The sequence below is a fragment of the Phodopus roborovskii genome, unplaced genomic scaffold, assembly GCF_943737965.1.
Source record: "Phodopus roborovskii unplaced genomic scaffold, PHOROB, whole genome shotgun sequence".
Taxonomy (NCBI): Eukaryota; Metazoa; Chordata; class Mammalia; order Rodentia; family Cricetidae; genus Phodopus; species Phodopus roborovskii.
Window position 1 is genome coordinate 37,804,333 of NW_026126525.1, and position 19,746 is coordinate 37,824,078.

General features: G+C 32.9%; 1 protein-coding gene across 1 annotated transcript in view; it reads right to left on the reverse strand.

The window, feature by feature from the left end:
* Positions 1-19,746, reverse strand: part of Mmp16 (matrix metallopeptidase 16) — a 236,945-nt gene that overhangs the window by 82,474 nt on the left and 134,725 nt on the right. Inside the window, exons 3-4 of the mRNA XM_051198439.1 lie at positions 16,728-16,850; positions 7,003-7,307 (exon numbers count right to left, since the gene is read on the reverse strand). Coding sequence (XP_051054396.1) covers positions 7,003-7,307; positions 16,728-16,850 — 428 coding nt within the window. The remainder of the gene's footprint in view (positions 1-7,002; positions 7,308-16,727; positions 16,851-19,746) is intronic.

The following is a 19,746-nucleotide window of genomic DNA, read 5'->3' on the forward strand; positions in this document are numbered from 1 at the left end:
AGTATAAACTTGTGCCTATTATTGAACCTTCTCTAGCAGCATGTTAAGCTCTATTAAAATATTCACATTAATTATCTAAATAATCCTATGAATCTGTTTTAAAGAAATAACATCGAACAACAATCTATTAGCAAGTTGGTTAATAGAAAAGTAGTAATTTGATCATCATCATCATCATAAATATATTAAAATATTTAGAAAAATAGTTTATACTATTTCTAAAGATACCAGTAATAAGCATGGTGGTACAGACCTATAATCCTAGCAATTTGGAAGCTGAGGAAGGATAATAACAATTTCAATGCCAACTTCCTTTAAATACTGAAGTGATAACAAGCTTGGGTTACATAGCAGAAAAGCAAAAGTAAAAACAAAAAATCAAAATTTATTTTTCAAATTTCTAGGAAATCATGGGAAATACATTCAGAAAATGCGTGGATATATTCAAACCCACAAACAATAAACTAAGAATTACATATATACCCAGATATGTACCACTATTGTGTTATTCAGTATTCTATTAATATTATAGCTGCTTAAGGTAATTAACTTATACAGAACATTTTGGCTCACAGTTTTAGTAGTGACAGTTTGTGATAGAATAGCGCCATTGTTTTGGTACATTCCAGTAAGAGCATATGAAAGAAAAAAAAGCATTCACTTCATGGCTGTGAAATAACAGAGGCAAAGGTAGTGAGGTTCTAGACATTATCATGCCCTTCTTCACATTGACCTAAAGGCCAAACACTGGTGCCCACACCTTAAAGGTTAAAGGTCCAATCATTTTTTAATGGATTTTCTCTGGTGAGCAAGTTGTAAATATATGAACATTGGAAGGTTGCTTAATATAAAGAGCCCAAAAGTATAGGTTTCATTAGTAATAAATATATCATCTGGGGATATTGGTTCAATATTTTGGAACTTGCAGATGTTAAATTAAAGTGGAAGTATTCAAAATAATTTCAAAGTTAAATTCTAATTTCCCTGAAATTTAAAAAGAAAATATATGTTGCTTATATTATTAAAACAAAAGAAACTCTATTGCAGTTAGACATTTGCTAAATAATGCGTTCAAATGCTTTTAAAATGTCAATTAGCTCTGTATACTAGTATACATTCATTTTAATATATATCGTATGCCAAGAATTGAAAAAAATTAATTGAGGTAGGTGTACTAACATAATGAATATGTTTGAAAGGAGGTTATAGTCTTAACACCCTGTTCTATATTATGAATTGAAAGACAAAATGTTAGAGAGTTTTAGGGACTGCTAAGTATTGAATCAACATATTAATTTTAGAACTGATACCTTTCTTTTATCATCTTGTCAGCCAACTTTACTAAGGCATGAGAAACACAGACATTCTATCCAGAAGCTAATAATGTAAGACATAGTGACACACAGTTATATAAATTTCAGTTGCTTATATATCTATATGTCTAACTGACATATCTAAGCATTCATAGGATTTTCAGGTCAATAAAAACACTAAGAATGAAAATACATGAATATCCACTGATATAGATAGTCAAGCTTGATATATTTCCATTTTTTGTCAATATTGGTATTTTGCAAAAATAAATATTCAGTTTATTAAAATGATAAATTCAAATTTAAAGGAAAGGAATCAAGAAGGTTTCAGCATTTCAAAAGGAAAAAATAACTGTAAAAAGTCAGAATCAGTAGAATAATATGGATAGCCATGATGAGGACTATTAAAACAAAGAATTTGAAGCTCCTTAGAATAATGAAAGTCAAACCCAATGAAAGATAAGTTGTTATTTTTTAAAAGTTATTTAGAAAAACTAAATATTATGCATACTTTAAAAAGAAATGCATATTTTTATAATTAAAGATAAAAATTAAATAAAACTTTTTGTAATGTTGACCAATAGTTAAGAGAACTATAAAGAACAGTGAAATTCCAACTTTCACAACATGAGGCAACACAGTGTCATTCACTACTAAATGAAGAATAATTTTATTGACTACTCAGACATGCCATTTTTTAATGTGTGATCCCCAAGTGATTATAAAACAGTGAGCAAAAACTTTTTGACTAATCAAAAACATATTGACTGATAATAACAAAAAATAAAAGTATGATCGGGTGAAAATTGAATTAATTCCACTTAATGGTAGAAAAAGTAATAGCTAATTTCATCTTTGTAACAAGTGAAGTTTTTAAGGTTGCCATTAGTACCATTTCTCTAAAATTATTTGCAAATTATTTATGATCCCTAGCTGTCAGTCTAGAGTTCATGAGCTCCCAGGAGCCAGGGTGAGCTCTCTTTGTGGGTTTCCCTATTATGATCTTGATCCTCCTTACTAATGTAATCCCTCCTCACTCTTCTTGATTGGGCTTCTGGAGTTCAGCCTGGTGTTTGGCTATGGATTTCTGCACGTCCTTCCATCAGTACTGGATGTAAGCTCTATAATGACAAGTAAGGTAGTGACCAATCTGGTTTATAGCAGAAGGCCAGTTAATGCACCTTATCAACTATTGCTAGGAGTATTATCTGGGGTTATCTGTGATACTTGTGTGGCTTGGTCTATTTCTGGGGCCCCTGGAAGTGGGACCAAGATCTATCCCTGGGTCATGAGCTGGCTTTTTGGAGCCCATTCCCTATGGTGGGATGCCTTGCTTCTGATGAAAAAGAAATGTATCTTTCCCAATTATTACATGGATAATAGCATCTATGTCAAGATATATTGATGGTTGTTTAACCTCCATGTATCTCTGTCTCTGATGAAATGTTTGGAAGGAGCACCTTTGTTTTATCTCACAATCGCAATGTAAAATTCTGTTTAGCCATTGACATTTCAGTTGCATCTGCTTCAATTATTGATTACCATCTTGTATGCAGTAATGTCCAAGATCCATTCTTGTATCTTATTAATGTTGACAGGAATTAAACATTTTCAAATATTATTTCAATTTACATGCTATTCTGATTTTTATGAAGATCTAAAAATAAAGAGCTAATTCAATATTGCATAATCATTTAATGCAATAGAATTGAATGTTTTTTGAAAACTGAACCATATTAAACATTGTTAAGAGTCTGGTAAATTGAAGTAAACATGATAAAATAATTTTATTCTAGGAAGAAGAGAGACTTTTGTAAATAAAGCCATAAAGCCATTTATAAATGTTATGCCCAAATACTTTAAAGACTCCTCACACCTTGGTAAAAACATGCTAAAAATATATGCTTGTAAGTTAATTTTAGAATGTAATACGTACTCCAATGTTAAAGTCTTCTACTGCATAGTCAAAGCAACTCATTTTCTTATGTACAAAAACCAAAGGACAGACAACACAGATAATAATCTCACATAGACTGTGGACTGACTGATAAGCATCTTCAAAAATATTCACTTTGTCACCTGACACTTTTCTTTATCTAAGATCAGAGTGAAAAGCTTATAGTAGTTGCAAGGTGAACAGAGAGACTAGGAGACAGCACAAGGAGATTTAAAGTCTTGGTTGCCTCTTGCAAGAAACCTGTCTCTGTGACCCATTATATCATTCCTCATTAACTCTCTGTGGTCAATATGGAGATCATAACATGAACGCACTTGCATAGGTATACTCATAAAAGAAGGCAAACGCATGAGCGAACAGGATCATTTCATATTTAATATGATATATTTTAAAATTTTTATTTCCAATAAAAATTTAACCACTATTTCCACTCCATATTTGTTAGACAGTGCAGATCACCTTGATCTCTTTAGACTACATAGTGAACTTATAAACAATAATCTTTTACTGCAACACGCACACACACACACACACACACACACACACACACACACACGAGATAAAGGATTGACATCCATCTCAGGGCTTCTTAATGTCAGGCAAATATTTCTTCCTTGACCTTTGCAATTTACTTTTGTTAATAGCATTGTAACTTAGATCATAATGAAATTCTGCCTGTTTCTAGATAATTTTCTATAATATTTTTATATATCATTTTTTATAGGCATGGTTATTTTTTCTTGTGTAGGTGATTAATTGAAATCTTATAGTACTAGATACTTGCATATTCTGAAATAATTGGTATGATGTTTGTTTTAAGGTAGACAAGTTCCCTAAACTTTTATTACTATACCGTAGCTTAGAAAAGAGTAAGATGAATATTATTCAAAATAGATTTTAACATTCTGCTAGAATTAAAATTTCCCACTTACATCAAGGCAATAAATATTTTTGAAAAATCTTGTCTAGCTAACTATTGTCTTTTTTTTTTTTTTTTTTTTGAGTTACTATACCCACAATGAGCTTTTTCACTAATGAAAACTCTATATAAATTTTAAAGTGACCTATTATATTAAAGATATAGGCATATGTAAATGTTCTTTTATGGTATAATAAAATTAATGTGTAATTCCATTAATGATCATTATTTTGAAATATTAAAAGGCATCATGATAATAAGCAAATTGGTAATGAAGTAGGCAACAATAGTATATATTTACGGGAAGCAATGGCGGTATTTATCTCTTCTCAGGTAGACAGATTCAAATTGCCATCATTAGCAAAGCAATATGCTGTGGAAAATGAGCAAGGCACTTAAGATGAGGCTCTTTCATTTGCATATTTTTGCTGCAAAAACAAGCAGCAATATTTTCTAGCTGCTCAACAGCTGTGAATGAGAGGGAAAAAAAAAAAAAAAAAAAAAAAAAAAAAACAACCCAGGTAAGAAAGCCAGTGCATTCCAAGCTTTGATTAAAGAAAAGACAAAGTTTATCAATAAAGATGTCAGAATTATATTTTATGATATCTGTGCTACAAAATGACAGTCTTGTTGGCTGTTGGGGGCTGGGATATAAAACTGCATTGTTGCTTCGCGTATGCACCAATACCACAAGCAGGGCTGGAGACTATTTTTCTAATAAATGATCAGTCCTTCTGAATGACACCACCTAGCTCTTTGCTATTGTTGCTTAAACTGAATTTAAATTAAGCAGTAAATCGTTACAGAATTATATTTTCAACTGCCAATTAACATGCCCTAAATCCCTAGCAATTCTGAAACACTTTTATTTTGGAGACTTTTTTTTCTTCAGTATTCTCTCCAGAGCAAAAATTCTTACTTGACTGGTAATTTTACTCAAAGTAAATGGCCAGATATCAAACAATTATAAGAAGGCAGCATGTGCTTAGATAAAAACAATATTATACTTATACTTTAAATTACAATCCACAATATAAATTAAAGAAAATAGGTTGTATTCTTAAAAATATTTGGACAAACAAGTCTTTACCTAGTTGTAAGTATTAGGTCATGTTATATTTGAGATTTTTTTTCCCAGTGACACATTCCTTGAAAAACATTTTAAATAAAATGAAACACATAAGCACTCACAGTAATGGTCCAACTAAAATTAGTGTAAACATTTTCCTTTCCTATATAATCAAATTCTCATTTATATTTTTGTCAGTAAACTTGTTTATTAAAAATGTTCTGTCTGGTACTTAGTGGAACAGAGCCCTAAAGTTTATTACTGCTTTTATTGAGTATTTCAACATTTTAAGATAAATATAGGCAGTCTGAAAGAGAGAATCTTTATGCAATATTTAGATATTTTAAGTTTATGAGGCCATGAAGCTAAATAAATGCAATTGGCAACATTCAGCTCTGTCTGCCAATGTTTTAGTATTAGCAATGGGTTGTTATAAATAAGTTAAACTTATTCTACACATAGCCTACATTGAAAACACTTCTACTTCCAGTGTTCACAGCCTATAACATATATAACACAATACAAATTAAAGCATTTTGTTTGAAATTATTTGAGATAATGATTAGTTAACCAACATTTAAACGTAATTCTGCTTGACTCAAAAGCTTTGGCTTTTCATCCCACTATAAAAATTTCTATGACATTTTCTTATTAGCTTCAAAAAAACTTACTAATAATATAAGCCTACTTTAATACTATAAAACACACAACTATTGACTCCAAAGAGTGAGCTAATATCACATATATTATCATGGAAAACACCGAAACTAATTTGTCCTATGAAACTGATATGTAGTTATCAATTTAGCCCTACTAAATTTAAACTCTTCATGACCTTATTAACCTCTATGTATCCTAAAAGAAGCAAGGCAATTAACAAAATCCATCAAGCTAAACATTCTCATGCACTACCAAAATTTAATTCCATGACTAGGATTCATTCATCAAAGAGGAATTAAGTTTTATTAGCTGATAAGTTTCCATCAAAGCAAAACATGTTGTAGTAGAGCATCATTTATAAAAACGAGGAAGGAAAATTATTTAGGTCTAGATTATAAAAATGAAGGATTTAAACACTAAGGAGTAATAGTACTTTTTAAACTGGTTGTTTGAAAACAATCCATAAGTGCACATTTGTATACAAGAGAATCATACTTTTAACAACTGTAACTCACTTTTGGATTGGATTTTCAGATGCTATGCATCAGAACATAATGACAGCAATTAGGCAACCAACAGATATGGATTGAAAATAATGCAAGAAGCTTGTTTATGAGACAATATAGGTGGTTCTAAGGTAACTAATCACATATGCATGTGCTATCCCAATGAAATATATGACGGACAAAAAAAAGAAGGAAAAAATTGCATAAATAAGAATAATGATGGTGATACTAGGACTAAAAGTAATACAAAGTATACAGTGGAGCCAACATAGAAAAGTGGCATAGGGTGTATATGATGAATATCTTATGACTTTAAAGGTGAACTATAAATTATTTTAAGAAGTAATGATTTACAATAGCAATGTAATTCAGTGTTTACATTTATACCCATTCCTTCAAAGAACACTTCCATTTCTATACAGTGCAATAATTCTGGTTAATTATTTTCCTAAAATATAAAACACCTTAAACAGTGCCTTAATAATTTTATACACAATAGTAAACTTATAAACAGGAAATATATAAGGATGGGAAAATAAAAGAGATATAATTAATCTTGGGAGAATTAATGCACTTACCATCATGATTGGGGTTTCCCAGTGTCCAGGGTTCATCAGAATCAAAATGAGTATCTCCTCCAATTCCTGGTCCAGGGAAATAGGCATGTGCCAAAAATCCTCCCTCCCCATCAAAGGGGGAACTGTCTCCATGAAAACCAGATGCAAAAATAATGGTTATATCCACATCACGTTTGCCATTTTCTAGTTCACTGTAGGGAACTTCTTCAAATGTTAGTGGAGTTACATTCTGCCACACATCAAAGGCACGGCGAATTGCTCTCCTGGTCTCAGGGTCTCCAACTTTTGGAGTTACGTTCTTTATACTGAAAGTTGGAAAAGATAATGATCAGTGTGGCTTCTTGTGTGTAATTTGAATTACTGCAATTTTTTTCAATTCTTTAGTTCAGAATTATCAGAGAAAATGACTGCATTATAAAGAAATAGAATTTATTCATTTTAATCGACTTTATAACACTCTTCATTACACTGGGTTATTTCATTATCATCAAGGGAGCATTTATGTTCCAAAGCTATTAAGGAGAAGAGCTGTGTAGGACACTTAGCGGATGGTAGGATGATAGATCAGTCAGTTTGCCAAGTGATGAAGCAGGTGCTGCAGCTTCAAGTTGGAATAAAAAACCCAATTTCCTTTTTATTTCCCTCATTGTAGAGGTATATTGCTGTAATTATCCAATCAAATAATATCTTTATGCTTAGATATCTGAAAGCCAACTCAGCATGAAACAAGTTTTATTTTTTTTAAACAAAGGCTCAGTTATTGTGGTCTCAGATATTCTACTCTGCATAACCATGTTTTTACTGAAAATACGCATAAATAAAATAGCTACTTCAAACAAATATTTACAAATTATGTCAATTTAAAAGGAACCAAGAAAAAATAAATTTACTTTGACATGATTACTTTCACTGATCAAACATTAATACACATTGATAAAATAAAATTAATATTTTTGATTCATTTAACTCTAATCATATATATATATGTATATATATATATAATACATGTTATATATGTATATAATTTCCTGACAATTTCTTTCAAGTACAACTGAAATGAAAATAGTATATATAATTTTATGTTGCAGAATACATTCACTCTATGCATTTTAAAATTAACAGATGAATACTACAAAGTTCATAGGTTTCAAATGCTCTCAATCAGTAGTATCCTGCACATAAAATTACACCAAGCAAAACCTTTAATAGAAAAAAGCTGATGTTCATTTGAATATAGCTTGCTATATAGTCATCAAAGATAATAGGGAGAGCTGCAGTTAACAGTGATAATGATATAGCCAAATTATGGTATCTAAACTTGCATAACATTACTTACATAGCACTAAGATTTATTGTTCTTATTAATATCTATTTCTCATATTGAAAGCATTTGAAGTTGTACTTTGTAGTAGAAAAATGTAACATTCTGATTATATACAACTATGTTATATATCATCATTACAAATGCTACAATAATAATTACCTCATTTGACATTATGGGTGTGATAAAACACTCAATATACAATATTTAATCTTACCAAACATGGACATGAGTATTAATACCTACCTTACAAAAATGTTACATTTTACATGAATTCAGTGAAAACATTCCCCATGAGAAAAATGAGAATGTTCTGACATGCCTTTTCCTAAACACAAACATATACCCCATCCAAAAATAAGCTTTCTTTCTGACCTTATTTACATTTTAATATTGTTTAATGAATATTAATCACTCTATATAAAAGGACTAAACACTAAGAAGCAGAACATTATTGGCAGCAAGGAGTGATCCAATGAACCACAGGTCGTAAATGGCCCTGAAGTAGAAATGTTCCATCATATTCCAAGACCCAAACATTAGATAGCATAGCTTGGGCAGTAAGAAAGGTAGTGTGTCAGAAGGTTGTTTTTTTTTTTTTTTAATTTTGTTTTCAATTTTTAAAAATTATTCTTATAACTGAGCTAAATTTTGAACATTTGAAACAAATCTCTAGCACTTACAATTGACAGTAAAATCATCTGTATTCTATTTTGCCCATAATATTCAAATATTATATTTTTATGAGTGACTTCCCCTTTACTTCTCATATGTGGCTCTGACTGCAGGGAGAATAAATGGAAACTTTGCAATGACTCTTGAAAGTGGGCTTCTCCCCCTAGTCCCTACTTCACAGGACCTGTCAGATCTACATGACCCCAACTGGATGGCATTCCCCTACATATGGTATTGTGGTGGGGGGGTTGGGAGGGGAGGGTGTTTAGAGTGCATGTGAGAGGGCAGAGAGGGTAAAAGGGAGGGAAGGAGGGAGAGGGAACTGGGATCAACATGTAAAATAATAAATTAAAAAAAAAAACAAAAAAAAAAAAAAACACTTTGACTCCAAAATTTAAGTTGAAGAACAAGTTACTGGGGAAAAGGATTTCTATTTTTGTTTCCACAGAAAATGAAAAGATGTGGATTCCTTCCAGACTAATGTAGTTTGATCACGCCAGACTGCCTGAAACAGAGTACAAGCTGATCCTACATTCCAAACAGCTGGACAAAACAGCCCTACAGACTACAGCTAGGATATCTGAATCTTCTTCGAATCCCCCAAGACAGCGCCCCTTACCAGCAGGAAGTAGTTTGGAAAGAACGATGCCCAAATTCCCAAATATTGTGTATAAATGTTTGTTTTCATTTAATTGGACTTTGTTATATAAAATTAAATAAAAAATTATATATATATATATATATATAAAAAGAAAGTGGGCTTCTCCTTGAATGAATGACTTGAACCACAATGAGGAATGTATATTGTGGCAGAGAAAATGCTGAAATGGAAGATATTTAGGGACTTGCAATCCTCCAGTTAGAAGAGGGTGGAACAATTGATCAGGTGGTGACAACAGAGACAGCATGCATTTTTGAGGGTACACACACAAGTAAATTTAATATTAGGAAGGAATGAATAGAAGAAATTGCTTTATGCCTGCTCATGGATGGTAGGTTGTCAATTTGTGCTACTCTTATGCTCCACTCAGCATAATGACATGCATTATATTTTGAGAAAAAGGAAGTATCTACTCAGAGGCATCAAGGACTTTGGAACTTGTTAGAACTCATTTCCCATCTTGAGGCAGAAGAGGCATGGGAATTGAAGATTTCATTCTTAATTTTGTGCAAATTAAATTACGAGTAGCCATTTATCATTTTTATACACTGATATTGCAAAGGTGCTAATGGCGTGCTATTTGAAAGGATTATTGTAGTAAGAGCACATACCTAGATGCTAGACTATATTCCAATAAAGTTTGTATGATTTTTGTAACAAAATATGGGAAATTTTAAGAAACACAATAGTAGTATCAGATAACAATTGAGTGAGTGAGGAGACAAGCAAAAGATGCTCAGTGTTGGTTTACTGTCAGGATTGACCAAAAACACTTAACACTTAGTGTCAAGAAAAAGTAGAAGTCAGTAGTAGGCCAAACTAAATTTGTCCATTTAAAGGATGCAGTTTCAGTGAGGTGTCAGAGAGTTATCATAAAAGAAGAGGTCATAAAATGAGAGAGGACTGACAGGGAGATAATGTTCTATAGAAGATTCTAGAAAGGTGTAAGTATAGAAGCCCTATGATCATATTTCCATTGCAGATAGAACTATATCACATGAAAAATGGATGAGAGGGGAAAAGTGGTAGAAAAAAATCCTTCCACTAATTCACAAAGGATAGACAGGAACATGCTAAGAGTGATGGACCCGGAGAACATGTTTTACACTATATGCTGAGTGAACTGTAAGTGTAGATTGGTGATACAATATATGTTGGAGAAATAAATTTAATTTAAAGAAAATGATAACATTAAATAATGACAACAAATGAAGTTATGTTAATATGATATTTAGATATGATTATTAGAGGCTATGAGAAGAATAGGGCAATAAGGGCAATATAGACTAACACACACTGTAAATGCTTTACAAATGTGTCATTGTTTTCCCAAATCTATACACTGAAGAGCTTCCAAAATATACTTTTCCACCATATCTGTGATATTATTTATAAATGAATATAAACCACACATGTATACTTCAGAGCCATGTTGGGAGTTCCATATAGGTGACTCAAAATACAAGGTGTTACTGAAAAATGTGCTTCTTAATCATCCTTTATATTAGCTGATAAATGAGATAACAGAAACATAAACTGATCATGGACTGATGACAGAAATTTCTAATATGTAATGCACAACTGACTAAATGTTAGCCACATAAAACAGAAGTACTATAAAATCTATAAAATGAGGAAGCTGATTTAATTTAATTATAACTTGTATATATTCCTATACAGATAAAGAGAAAATTCATTAATAAATACATTTTGTATTTTTTGTTGTGAGCCTAGCCTTAAGCAGTGGGGAGAGGAGGACACGAAGGAACAGGAAGATTGAATCAGGGGAAAAATACAGGACAGAAAGAAGACATATAATACAGGGAGCCATTATAGGTCTAAAGAGAAATCTTGCACTAGGGAAATGTCCTGAGATCTACAATGATGACCATAACTAACAATCTAAGCAATAGCAGAAAGGCTACCTTAAATGCCCTTCCCCTATAATGTGACTGATGACTGCCTACTATGCCATCTTTGAGCCTTCATCCAGTAGCTGATAGAAGCAGAGACTGACATCCACAGCTAAACACTGAGCCTAACACCTAGAATCCAGTTGCAGGGTGTGAAGAGTGAAGAGCAAAGGGGTCAAGACTAGGCTGGAAAAATCCAAAGAAACAACTGACCTGAACAAGGGGGAGCTCATAGTCCCCAGTCTGATAGCTGGGAAACCAGCATAGGACCTACCCAGACTCCATGAATGTGCCGATCAGTCAGGAGGAATAGGCAGTCTATGGGGCCTCTGGTAGTGCATCAGTACTTATCCCTATTGTACAAATAGACTTTGGGTGCTAATTACACACAAAGATATTCTCTCAGCCAAGACACATGAAGGAAAGTCTAGGCTCTTCCCAAAATGATGTGAGAGACTTTGAAGATACTCCATGGAAGGCCTTACCCTCCCTGGGGAGCAGAAAAGGTTTGCGATAGAGGGTTCTTGGAGAGTAGGGAAGAAGGAGAGGGAAAGGGAACTGAGATTGTCATGTAAAACAATATTGTTTCTAATTTAAATAAAAAATGTATAAAAATAGATTTTATTTGTTCAAGTGTTTATTTGGCTCTTTTTATAGAGATTATACCACATTTTTCGAATTTCATTCAGTTAATATTTGGAACATTATTCTAAAAAGCACATCAAACACAAGGCAACACTAAACTGATTAAAGGAAAATGTGTAAAAATTTTATTCATCAGGATGTTCAGCACTGGTATCAAAATTGTTAAGCTTCGTTTTTTTTTTTTTTTTTTTTTTTTTTTTTTTGTTTTGTTTTGTTTTTTTGTTTTGTTTTGTTTTGTTTGTATTTTTTTCTATGAAGACTTAGGATTTCTACCCTTAACATCAGTATAAACTGTGCCAGTTAATGTTATGATTATAACACATAGGAAGTGCTATTTTATTTATTCTTATCATGGTCTTTTTCAAAGTTAGATTGCAGTTTTACCTTTGATATTTCAAGTAAGAAAAGAAGATAAATGCCTTGGAATTTAATTAGGATACAGAAATATTTTAATACTCTTTTCTCAAGATCACTACTGTTTGGGGAAGGTTAAATCACTTATGGAAGGGAAAAGCATACTCTGACACAAATTATCAATAAATATTCCATGCTTTCTAGGCTTATATATAACTTTTTGGCTGTTTACTTATTACATGTAGTCTGTAGTTAAGAACTTTGTCATTGCATGATATCCATTGTGGAGAATATTCACTGAAATGAGAAAAAGCCAGCTACACAAAAATATTCAGAAACAGCTGAAAGTCTGGGGTATTGAACTAGTTATTTAAAATAACTCATCAATATGTTAGAATCTTAATAGAATTGTGACTAACAGAAAAATATAATGTGTGTGTGAGAGAGAGAGAGGGAGAGAGAGATTTCAGTTATAGAAAATGGAAGACACAAAGTAAAGAACGGGGAAGAAATGAAATTACACATAAATGAAGAATGACTTTGGTATTCTTATTATGGTCAAGAACAGAATACAGAATCAGTAAATTCTAAAATATTGCAGGGAATTTCTAAACTGCAAAATATAGCAAAGAAATGATGATGAAAATTAGAGTAGATAATCTAGGAACTATGGGAAAATAAATGTAAAGATTACATGCAGAGGAAGGAGAGCATATGTAACAATGTCAGATAATCTTTCAAAATTAACAACAGAAAACTAGGTACTGATCCAGAAAACTCAGAGCACATGAATTTTATCTTTCATCTTTAGAAGAACAAACAAAACAATTATAGTTCAAGTTCTTTTTTAAAAATGCAAGAAAGCAGTACAGAATGTTTAAAGTTTTCAGATAATAAACAAGAAAACCATTAAACTATAAATCAGCATCCAGTGAATTTAGCATTCAAAAGTGAAATAGAAAAAAATAACTTGTTCAGAGAAAAACTGAGGAATTTTTGTCAGTAGACTTTTCTGACAAGAGATTTAAGATTATTCAGAGATAGGAACAAAAATTCAGATCTACATAAAGAAAGGAATATACTTCTTCCTTAGATACCACAAAATAAACAAAATTATGTGGAAACAATATTTAAGCCTGAATTAAAATGAAATACTCATGAGTTACTCTTTTATAAATAATATTTATCATATATACATACCAGTCACACACAAACACACATACACACACACACACACACACACACACACATATGTATATGCGGTCTATATGACAAAAGTAGATAATACTGATATAGATTAAAATATCTCATAAGATCCAGTGTAAGGATCTTAGCCTTATAGGCGTGTTCTTAATTAGCAGCTCTTGTGCTAAGGCTCAGTGCTCTGTCCTTGGTGCCAACCCTGAGTGGTTGGCCCTCAATTCTATAACAAAGCAGAGTGAAGAAGACAGAAGGAGCAAGCCAGTAAACAGCACTCCACTGTGTCCTCTGTATCAGGTCCTGCCTCCAGATTCCCACCAGATCTGAGTTCCTCTTTTTTACATTTAATCAGTCTTGAATAATGTGTACACGTGCTTTTCAATGTGTTCAGCCTTCTCACTATGCACTACTTGTAAATGAATTTTACTAGAGAAAGAATGACAGCTGATTGGACAGCAGGCAATAATATTGACATTTCTGGGAAGATAAAAACAGTATCCTATGTTAATTTCTCAAAATATATTTAACTTTCTTTTGAAAGCACAAATAGTATAAGTGGTTTAAAATATTCCTGATGCTAAATGAATAGCCCCCCAAAAATGTAAATGATGATGAATATTAGCTTCATGGAAAGAGAAAATGTTATTTTCTCTTTGATTTATTTGCAGAGCAATTGACATAATCTATATAAAATAATTACCTAGTGTCATTCTAACTGGGAGGATGATATGAAATTACAAAGTATTCTGAGCAATGTTTGCCCTCTACAAAATCAAAATATGTACAAATGCCACATTCTATTTGTATATAGAGAAAATAAAAACAAATCATTTTATTGTTATTTTACATATTTCATTAAGGCCTACTGGTTAAAATAGAAAGAATTATAAAATTCATTTTCTAATCACATAATTTGAGTGAGGTATTTCTGAGTTATACTGTCTTTCGTCTTCTACCCAATGGTATAACAGTTTCTTTCAAATATTCCTGTGGGCCTTGTTTAAGAAGAGACATTTCAATAAGAAAACTATGATTTTCTAGAATGGCTAGGACAATTGTGTGTGTGTGTGTGTGTGTGTGTGTGTGTGTGTGTGTGTGTGTGTGTGTGTATGTATGTGTGTGTGTGTTTGTGTGTGTGTGTGGATGTCTTGTTTCTTCCTTTTAATATAGACAACACATATATACAGTTGTTTAACCTCCACATGGCTATATATTCCCTAAGGACAAAGAGGGTCCTGTTGTTTTATTTGTTGCTATCAACCAAGGATGTGCACTGTTCTTTGTTCATAATGAAACTGTTAAAGTAGTAGTAGTTCAGTGTATTAAAAAAAAAGAGAGAGAGAGAAGCATACAAATTTCCAATAAAGCAGTGGTACCATTAGGGTTGGTTGTCATTTTGGAATACAACAAAGAAAAGTTGTCAAGTTTAATAATTACAACAGTGAATAAATAAATAAAAGCAAAGAATTTACAGGGCTACCACAGTCATTAACCCTTTCTAAAGAATTTTGTTTAAAAACCCGGTGATGATGGTGCATAACTTTAGTCCCAGCAGTTGGGAAGCAGAGAGAGGCAGATGGAACTTTGTGAGTTCAAGGCCAGCCTGGCCTAGAAAGCTAGTTATAAAATATCCAGGACTATTACACAGAGAAACCCTATCCTGAAACCTCTGCCAAAATGGTAGACTTAAGAATATATTGCTTGTAACACCCATACATAAACACTGAGTCAAACTAGAACCCAGAAGCAGATGGAGAGGACAAGACCATGCGGTAGAAGTACATAGAGACAGCTTACCTGAACAAGGAGGAGCTAAGGGCCACTAGACTGATAGCTGGGAAGCCAACAGGGGTCTGACTCGGACCCCCCTGAATATGGGTCTCAGCCAGAAGGTCTGAGCAGTCTAAGAGACCTCAGACAGTGGAGCCAGGATGTATCCCTGGTGCACAAAAGGACTTTGCAAACATATCCCCCATGGAGGGATAACTGCCTTATTCTAGAGATAGGAGAGAAGCCCTAGTCCCTACTTCACAGGACCTGTCAGACCTACATGACCCCAACTGGATGGCATTCCCCTACATATTGTATTGTGGTGGGGGGTTGGGAGGGGAGGGTGTTTAGAGTGCATGGGAGAGGGTAGAGAGGGCAAAAGGGAGGGAAGGAGGGAGGGAAGGCTTGGGGGGAGGGAGGAAAGGAGGGAGAGGGAACTGGGATCGACATGTAAAATAATAATAATAAAAAAAAAAAAAAAAAAAAAAAACGCTTTGACTCCAAAATTTAAGTTGAAGAACAAGTTACTGGGGAAAAGTATTTCTATTTTTGTTTCCACAGAAAATGAAAAGATGTGGATTCCTTCCAGACTAATGTGGTTTGATCACACCAGACCGCCTGAAACAGAGTACAAGCTGATCCTACATTCCAAACAGCTGGACAAAACAGCCCTACAGACTACAGCTAGGATATCTGAATCTTCTTCGAATCCCCCAAGACAGCGCCCCTTACCAGCAGGAAGTAGTTTGGAAAGAACGACGCCCAAATTCCCAAATATTGTGTATAAATGTTTGTTTTCATTTAATTGGACTTTGTTATATAAAATTAAATAAAAAATACTCTATATGCATAAAAAAAAAGAATATATTGCTTGTTTATTTTGTAGAATATGAATATTTGTCAAACATTACACTGAATTAGAACAGTTATCTTAAAAGCCCTCAGGATGTAAACCTCTTAGAAGTTGTGAGGCACAAAATACCAAGAGACTAAGAATGTCAAACAACATCACAAGATCCCTGATGGCCATTTTATTTTTTTCCAATTGCACGTTTATATCCTCTAGGACAATATAATATCATTGGTTACTTACAGGTAGTCCATGTTCAAAAGATAGCATACATTGAAAAAAATGTCAAAGCAACAGAGATGAAAAAAATGTTGTGGGAAGGGCTGAGTATTGTACCTATAAGTGATATGTTTGTGTTGCCATTTCTGTCCAGTTAGTGCATAGCGCTTTCGACGAATGTTGAATTTGGAGCTGCCTCTTGTCTGGTCTGGCACACCACATCGAGGCTTCTTCATCCAGCTGGAAAAACAAACAAACAAAAATGTATTTTTCAGCTACTACTCCTAATGATTTCAAAAGGAAAAGAGACAATCACCCATAAAATGATGCGGAAATGGTTCATATTCAATGTCTTTACAAATTAAGACTAAACAGATAACATACATTTTCAGAAAGAGTTAAAACAATGTTACTACTGAAAATTTTTAGTGGATTTAATTCCTTCAATGTGTTCTGAGATTACTGCAGATAGAAGTTACCTGAAATTTCTGTACAGATTCCAATATTGAAAAAGTATGTAATCATAAGCAAATCTTCACTTCTTCATTTCATCTCTGAAATAACACTAGGACACAGTGCAATACTAACATTCTCTGTGTTGTGTTTTCTTTATTCAGATGAATTTCTCAATTTTTCTGAGTATAATATTCTATTATAATAGTTTATTATATTATTTTATAGTACATAATTACAATTACACTATTGTATTATCTCAATATGATACTACATTACATCATTTCATTATAATATTGTTGGCAAAGGGAAATAATTCCACAATCCTAAGATCTTTTCTTCCAGTGACAGGCTTTCTCTGTGTAAAAGCCCTCCATACCTATGCTGGAACTCACTCTGTAGACCAGACTGGCCTCAAACTAACAGATATTCACCTGCCTCTGCCCACCCACTGTCCATGCTAGTATTAAAGTCCTATACCACCACACCCACCTTGAGTACTAAGATTTGATCTAAGACTCTCAGTACATTTTTGCATGGGATGTGAGTTAACACTTTTTAAAAATAATATTTTAAAATTTTATTTCATGTACATGGATGTTAGCCAGCATAGATGTTTCTGTGCCATGTGTGTGATTGTTGTCTTCAGGGTCAGAAGATGGAGTTGAATCCCTTGGACCTAGAGGTACAAATGATTGTGATCCACTATAACTATGCTTGAAAATGAACCTAGGTCCCTTGGAAGAGCAGCCAGGGTTCTTAACTGTTGAATCATCCCTCCATTAGCTTCACAGGTTTTAATATTCCTCATGCTTCTAGTGACAGGGTTCCCTAGGGCAGAGTCCCTCTCCTGCAGCTCTGAGAGCAGTACATTGTTTGTTCATATGGTGCTGGCTTTTTTCCAATACTCCTTCATTTCAATCATTGTTCATGTTTCCCAATGATAATCAAATTCAGTTATTATAAAATATTTTTCAGAGCAGTTCAACATCACAAAATGACGCTCAACACTGAAACAAAATGCTGTATAATGTATCAATTTTACTGTGTAGTTATATGTCATAGGCATGTCTTCTGGGGCATGCATTTGAAAGTAGAAAGTTGTTAAGGATTTTCAATAGTTTCTCTCACAATATTTTTTTTATGTTCATTAGCTTCTTTGCTAGCTACCAAGATCAGACCCAATCTTCATTTTGCTACATGCTTCAGAAAGAAAATGAAAATAATTTCATTTTATGTCTTTCATCACATATGTGAATTTTAAAATATTTTAAATGGACTTGAATTTAGAAATGGTTATTTATTAATATTTACTGTATAACTAGGAATTATCATGTGAACTTAGAATCCTGGCACCTAGTGGGGAGGCTGAAACATGTTTGTGAAATCAAGGTATGCCAAGCCAATCATTTTAGAACAAATAAAGAAATAGAACAACACTAAAGTTATTTCTTTACGTCTTTATTTATTTACCTATTTATGTCTGTATCTCCTATTGCTTTTGTTGTTGTTTTAGTATAAAACTGATACATGAATATTATCGAATGATTTAAAAATTAAAAAAAATAAACATCTGTTTTGGAAAGTGAATTAACTTTTTAGAAGTAGTTTGCCTAAAACAGACATTCCTATACTATAAATGTATGATGATAACAACATACATCAATGAAATCGTTGGACTTTACAAGAAAGGTAAACTTTAAAAAGAAAAACTAAAGGTTTCATTGTTGTTATTATGTTTTATTGTTATGCTCAGAATAATTAAGACATCACAATTATCAGGTATAGCCTATCTCATTCTAGTATAAATAACTTAATTATTAGGAAAATCACCCACTTTCAAAATCAAATGGGATACATCCTAATTCCTAACTCCCGGGATGCCACTGTACATTCCATGATTAAACGCTGTAGAAATGAGTATTCTCAGTCAGTGGGACATGTGCTTTTATGTTCAGGAGATCATGCCATTCAAAGAAGAGGTCTTTCTACTTCTTTGATAACACATATTATAACAGTTATCTATTCTCGGATTTTTCATAGCCACTATCTCAGAAATAACACCACTGTACATGATTAGGAAATATACATATTCTCCACACAAAACAGTGTCCTTTAGCTTTAGAAAAATTTGTTTTTAGAATTACATCAGTGTGAACACCCCAGACTGTGAATACTATCCAGTGCTCTGTCACTTGGTGATTGAGAATGGATTCTGTAATGCTGCGGTTGATTTTGAAATCCTCATGACAAGCAATCTTGTAGCTTCAACCTTTCCAATATCTGTGATTACAGTTATACATAGCCAGGTTCTGTTCAACACAGTTGTGGCCTGTGTATCTGGTGTCACTGCAGCAATGCTGCCAGAAGCAACCTAGACCAGTGAGAGAAGGGACAGCCAGCTCTCAGAGATGTATTGGACACCCCATTGCTTTGGTGTACATACATCTGCATTTACTGACAGAAAAATTACATTCCAAAATATTTTCCAATAGACTGGACATGCTTTCATCACTCAGACTTTCCAAATTTTAATGAAATTGAATATTAGCTATTGCTTTGAGTTGTCTCCAAAGCTTAAACAAATACTTAAATATGTGTTTATTATTTTTTTTATTACTTTAGAAATTCATAGGCTGTATCATTGTGAAAAAAAATAGATGTTCCAGGTATACAGAGACTG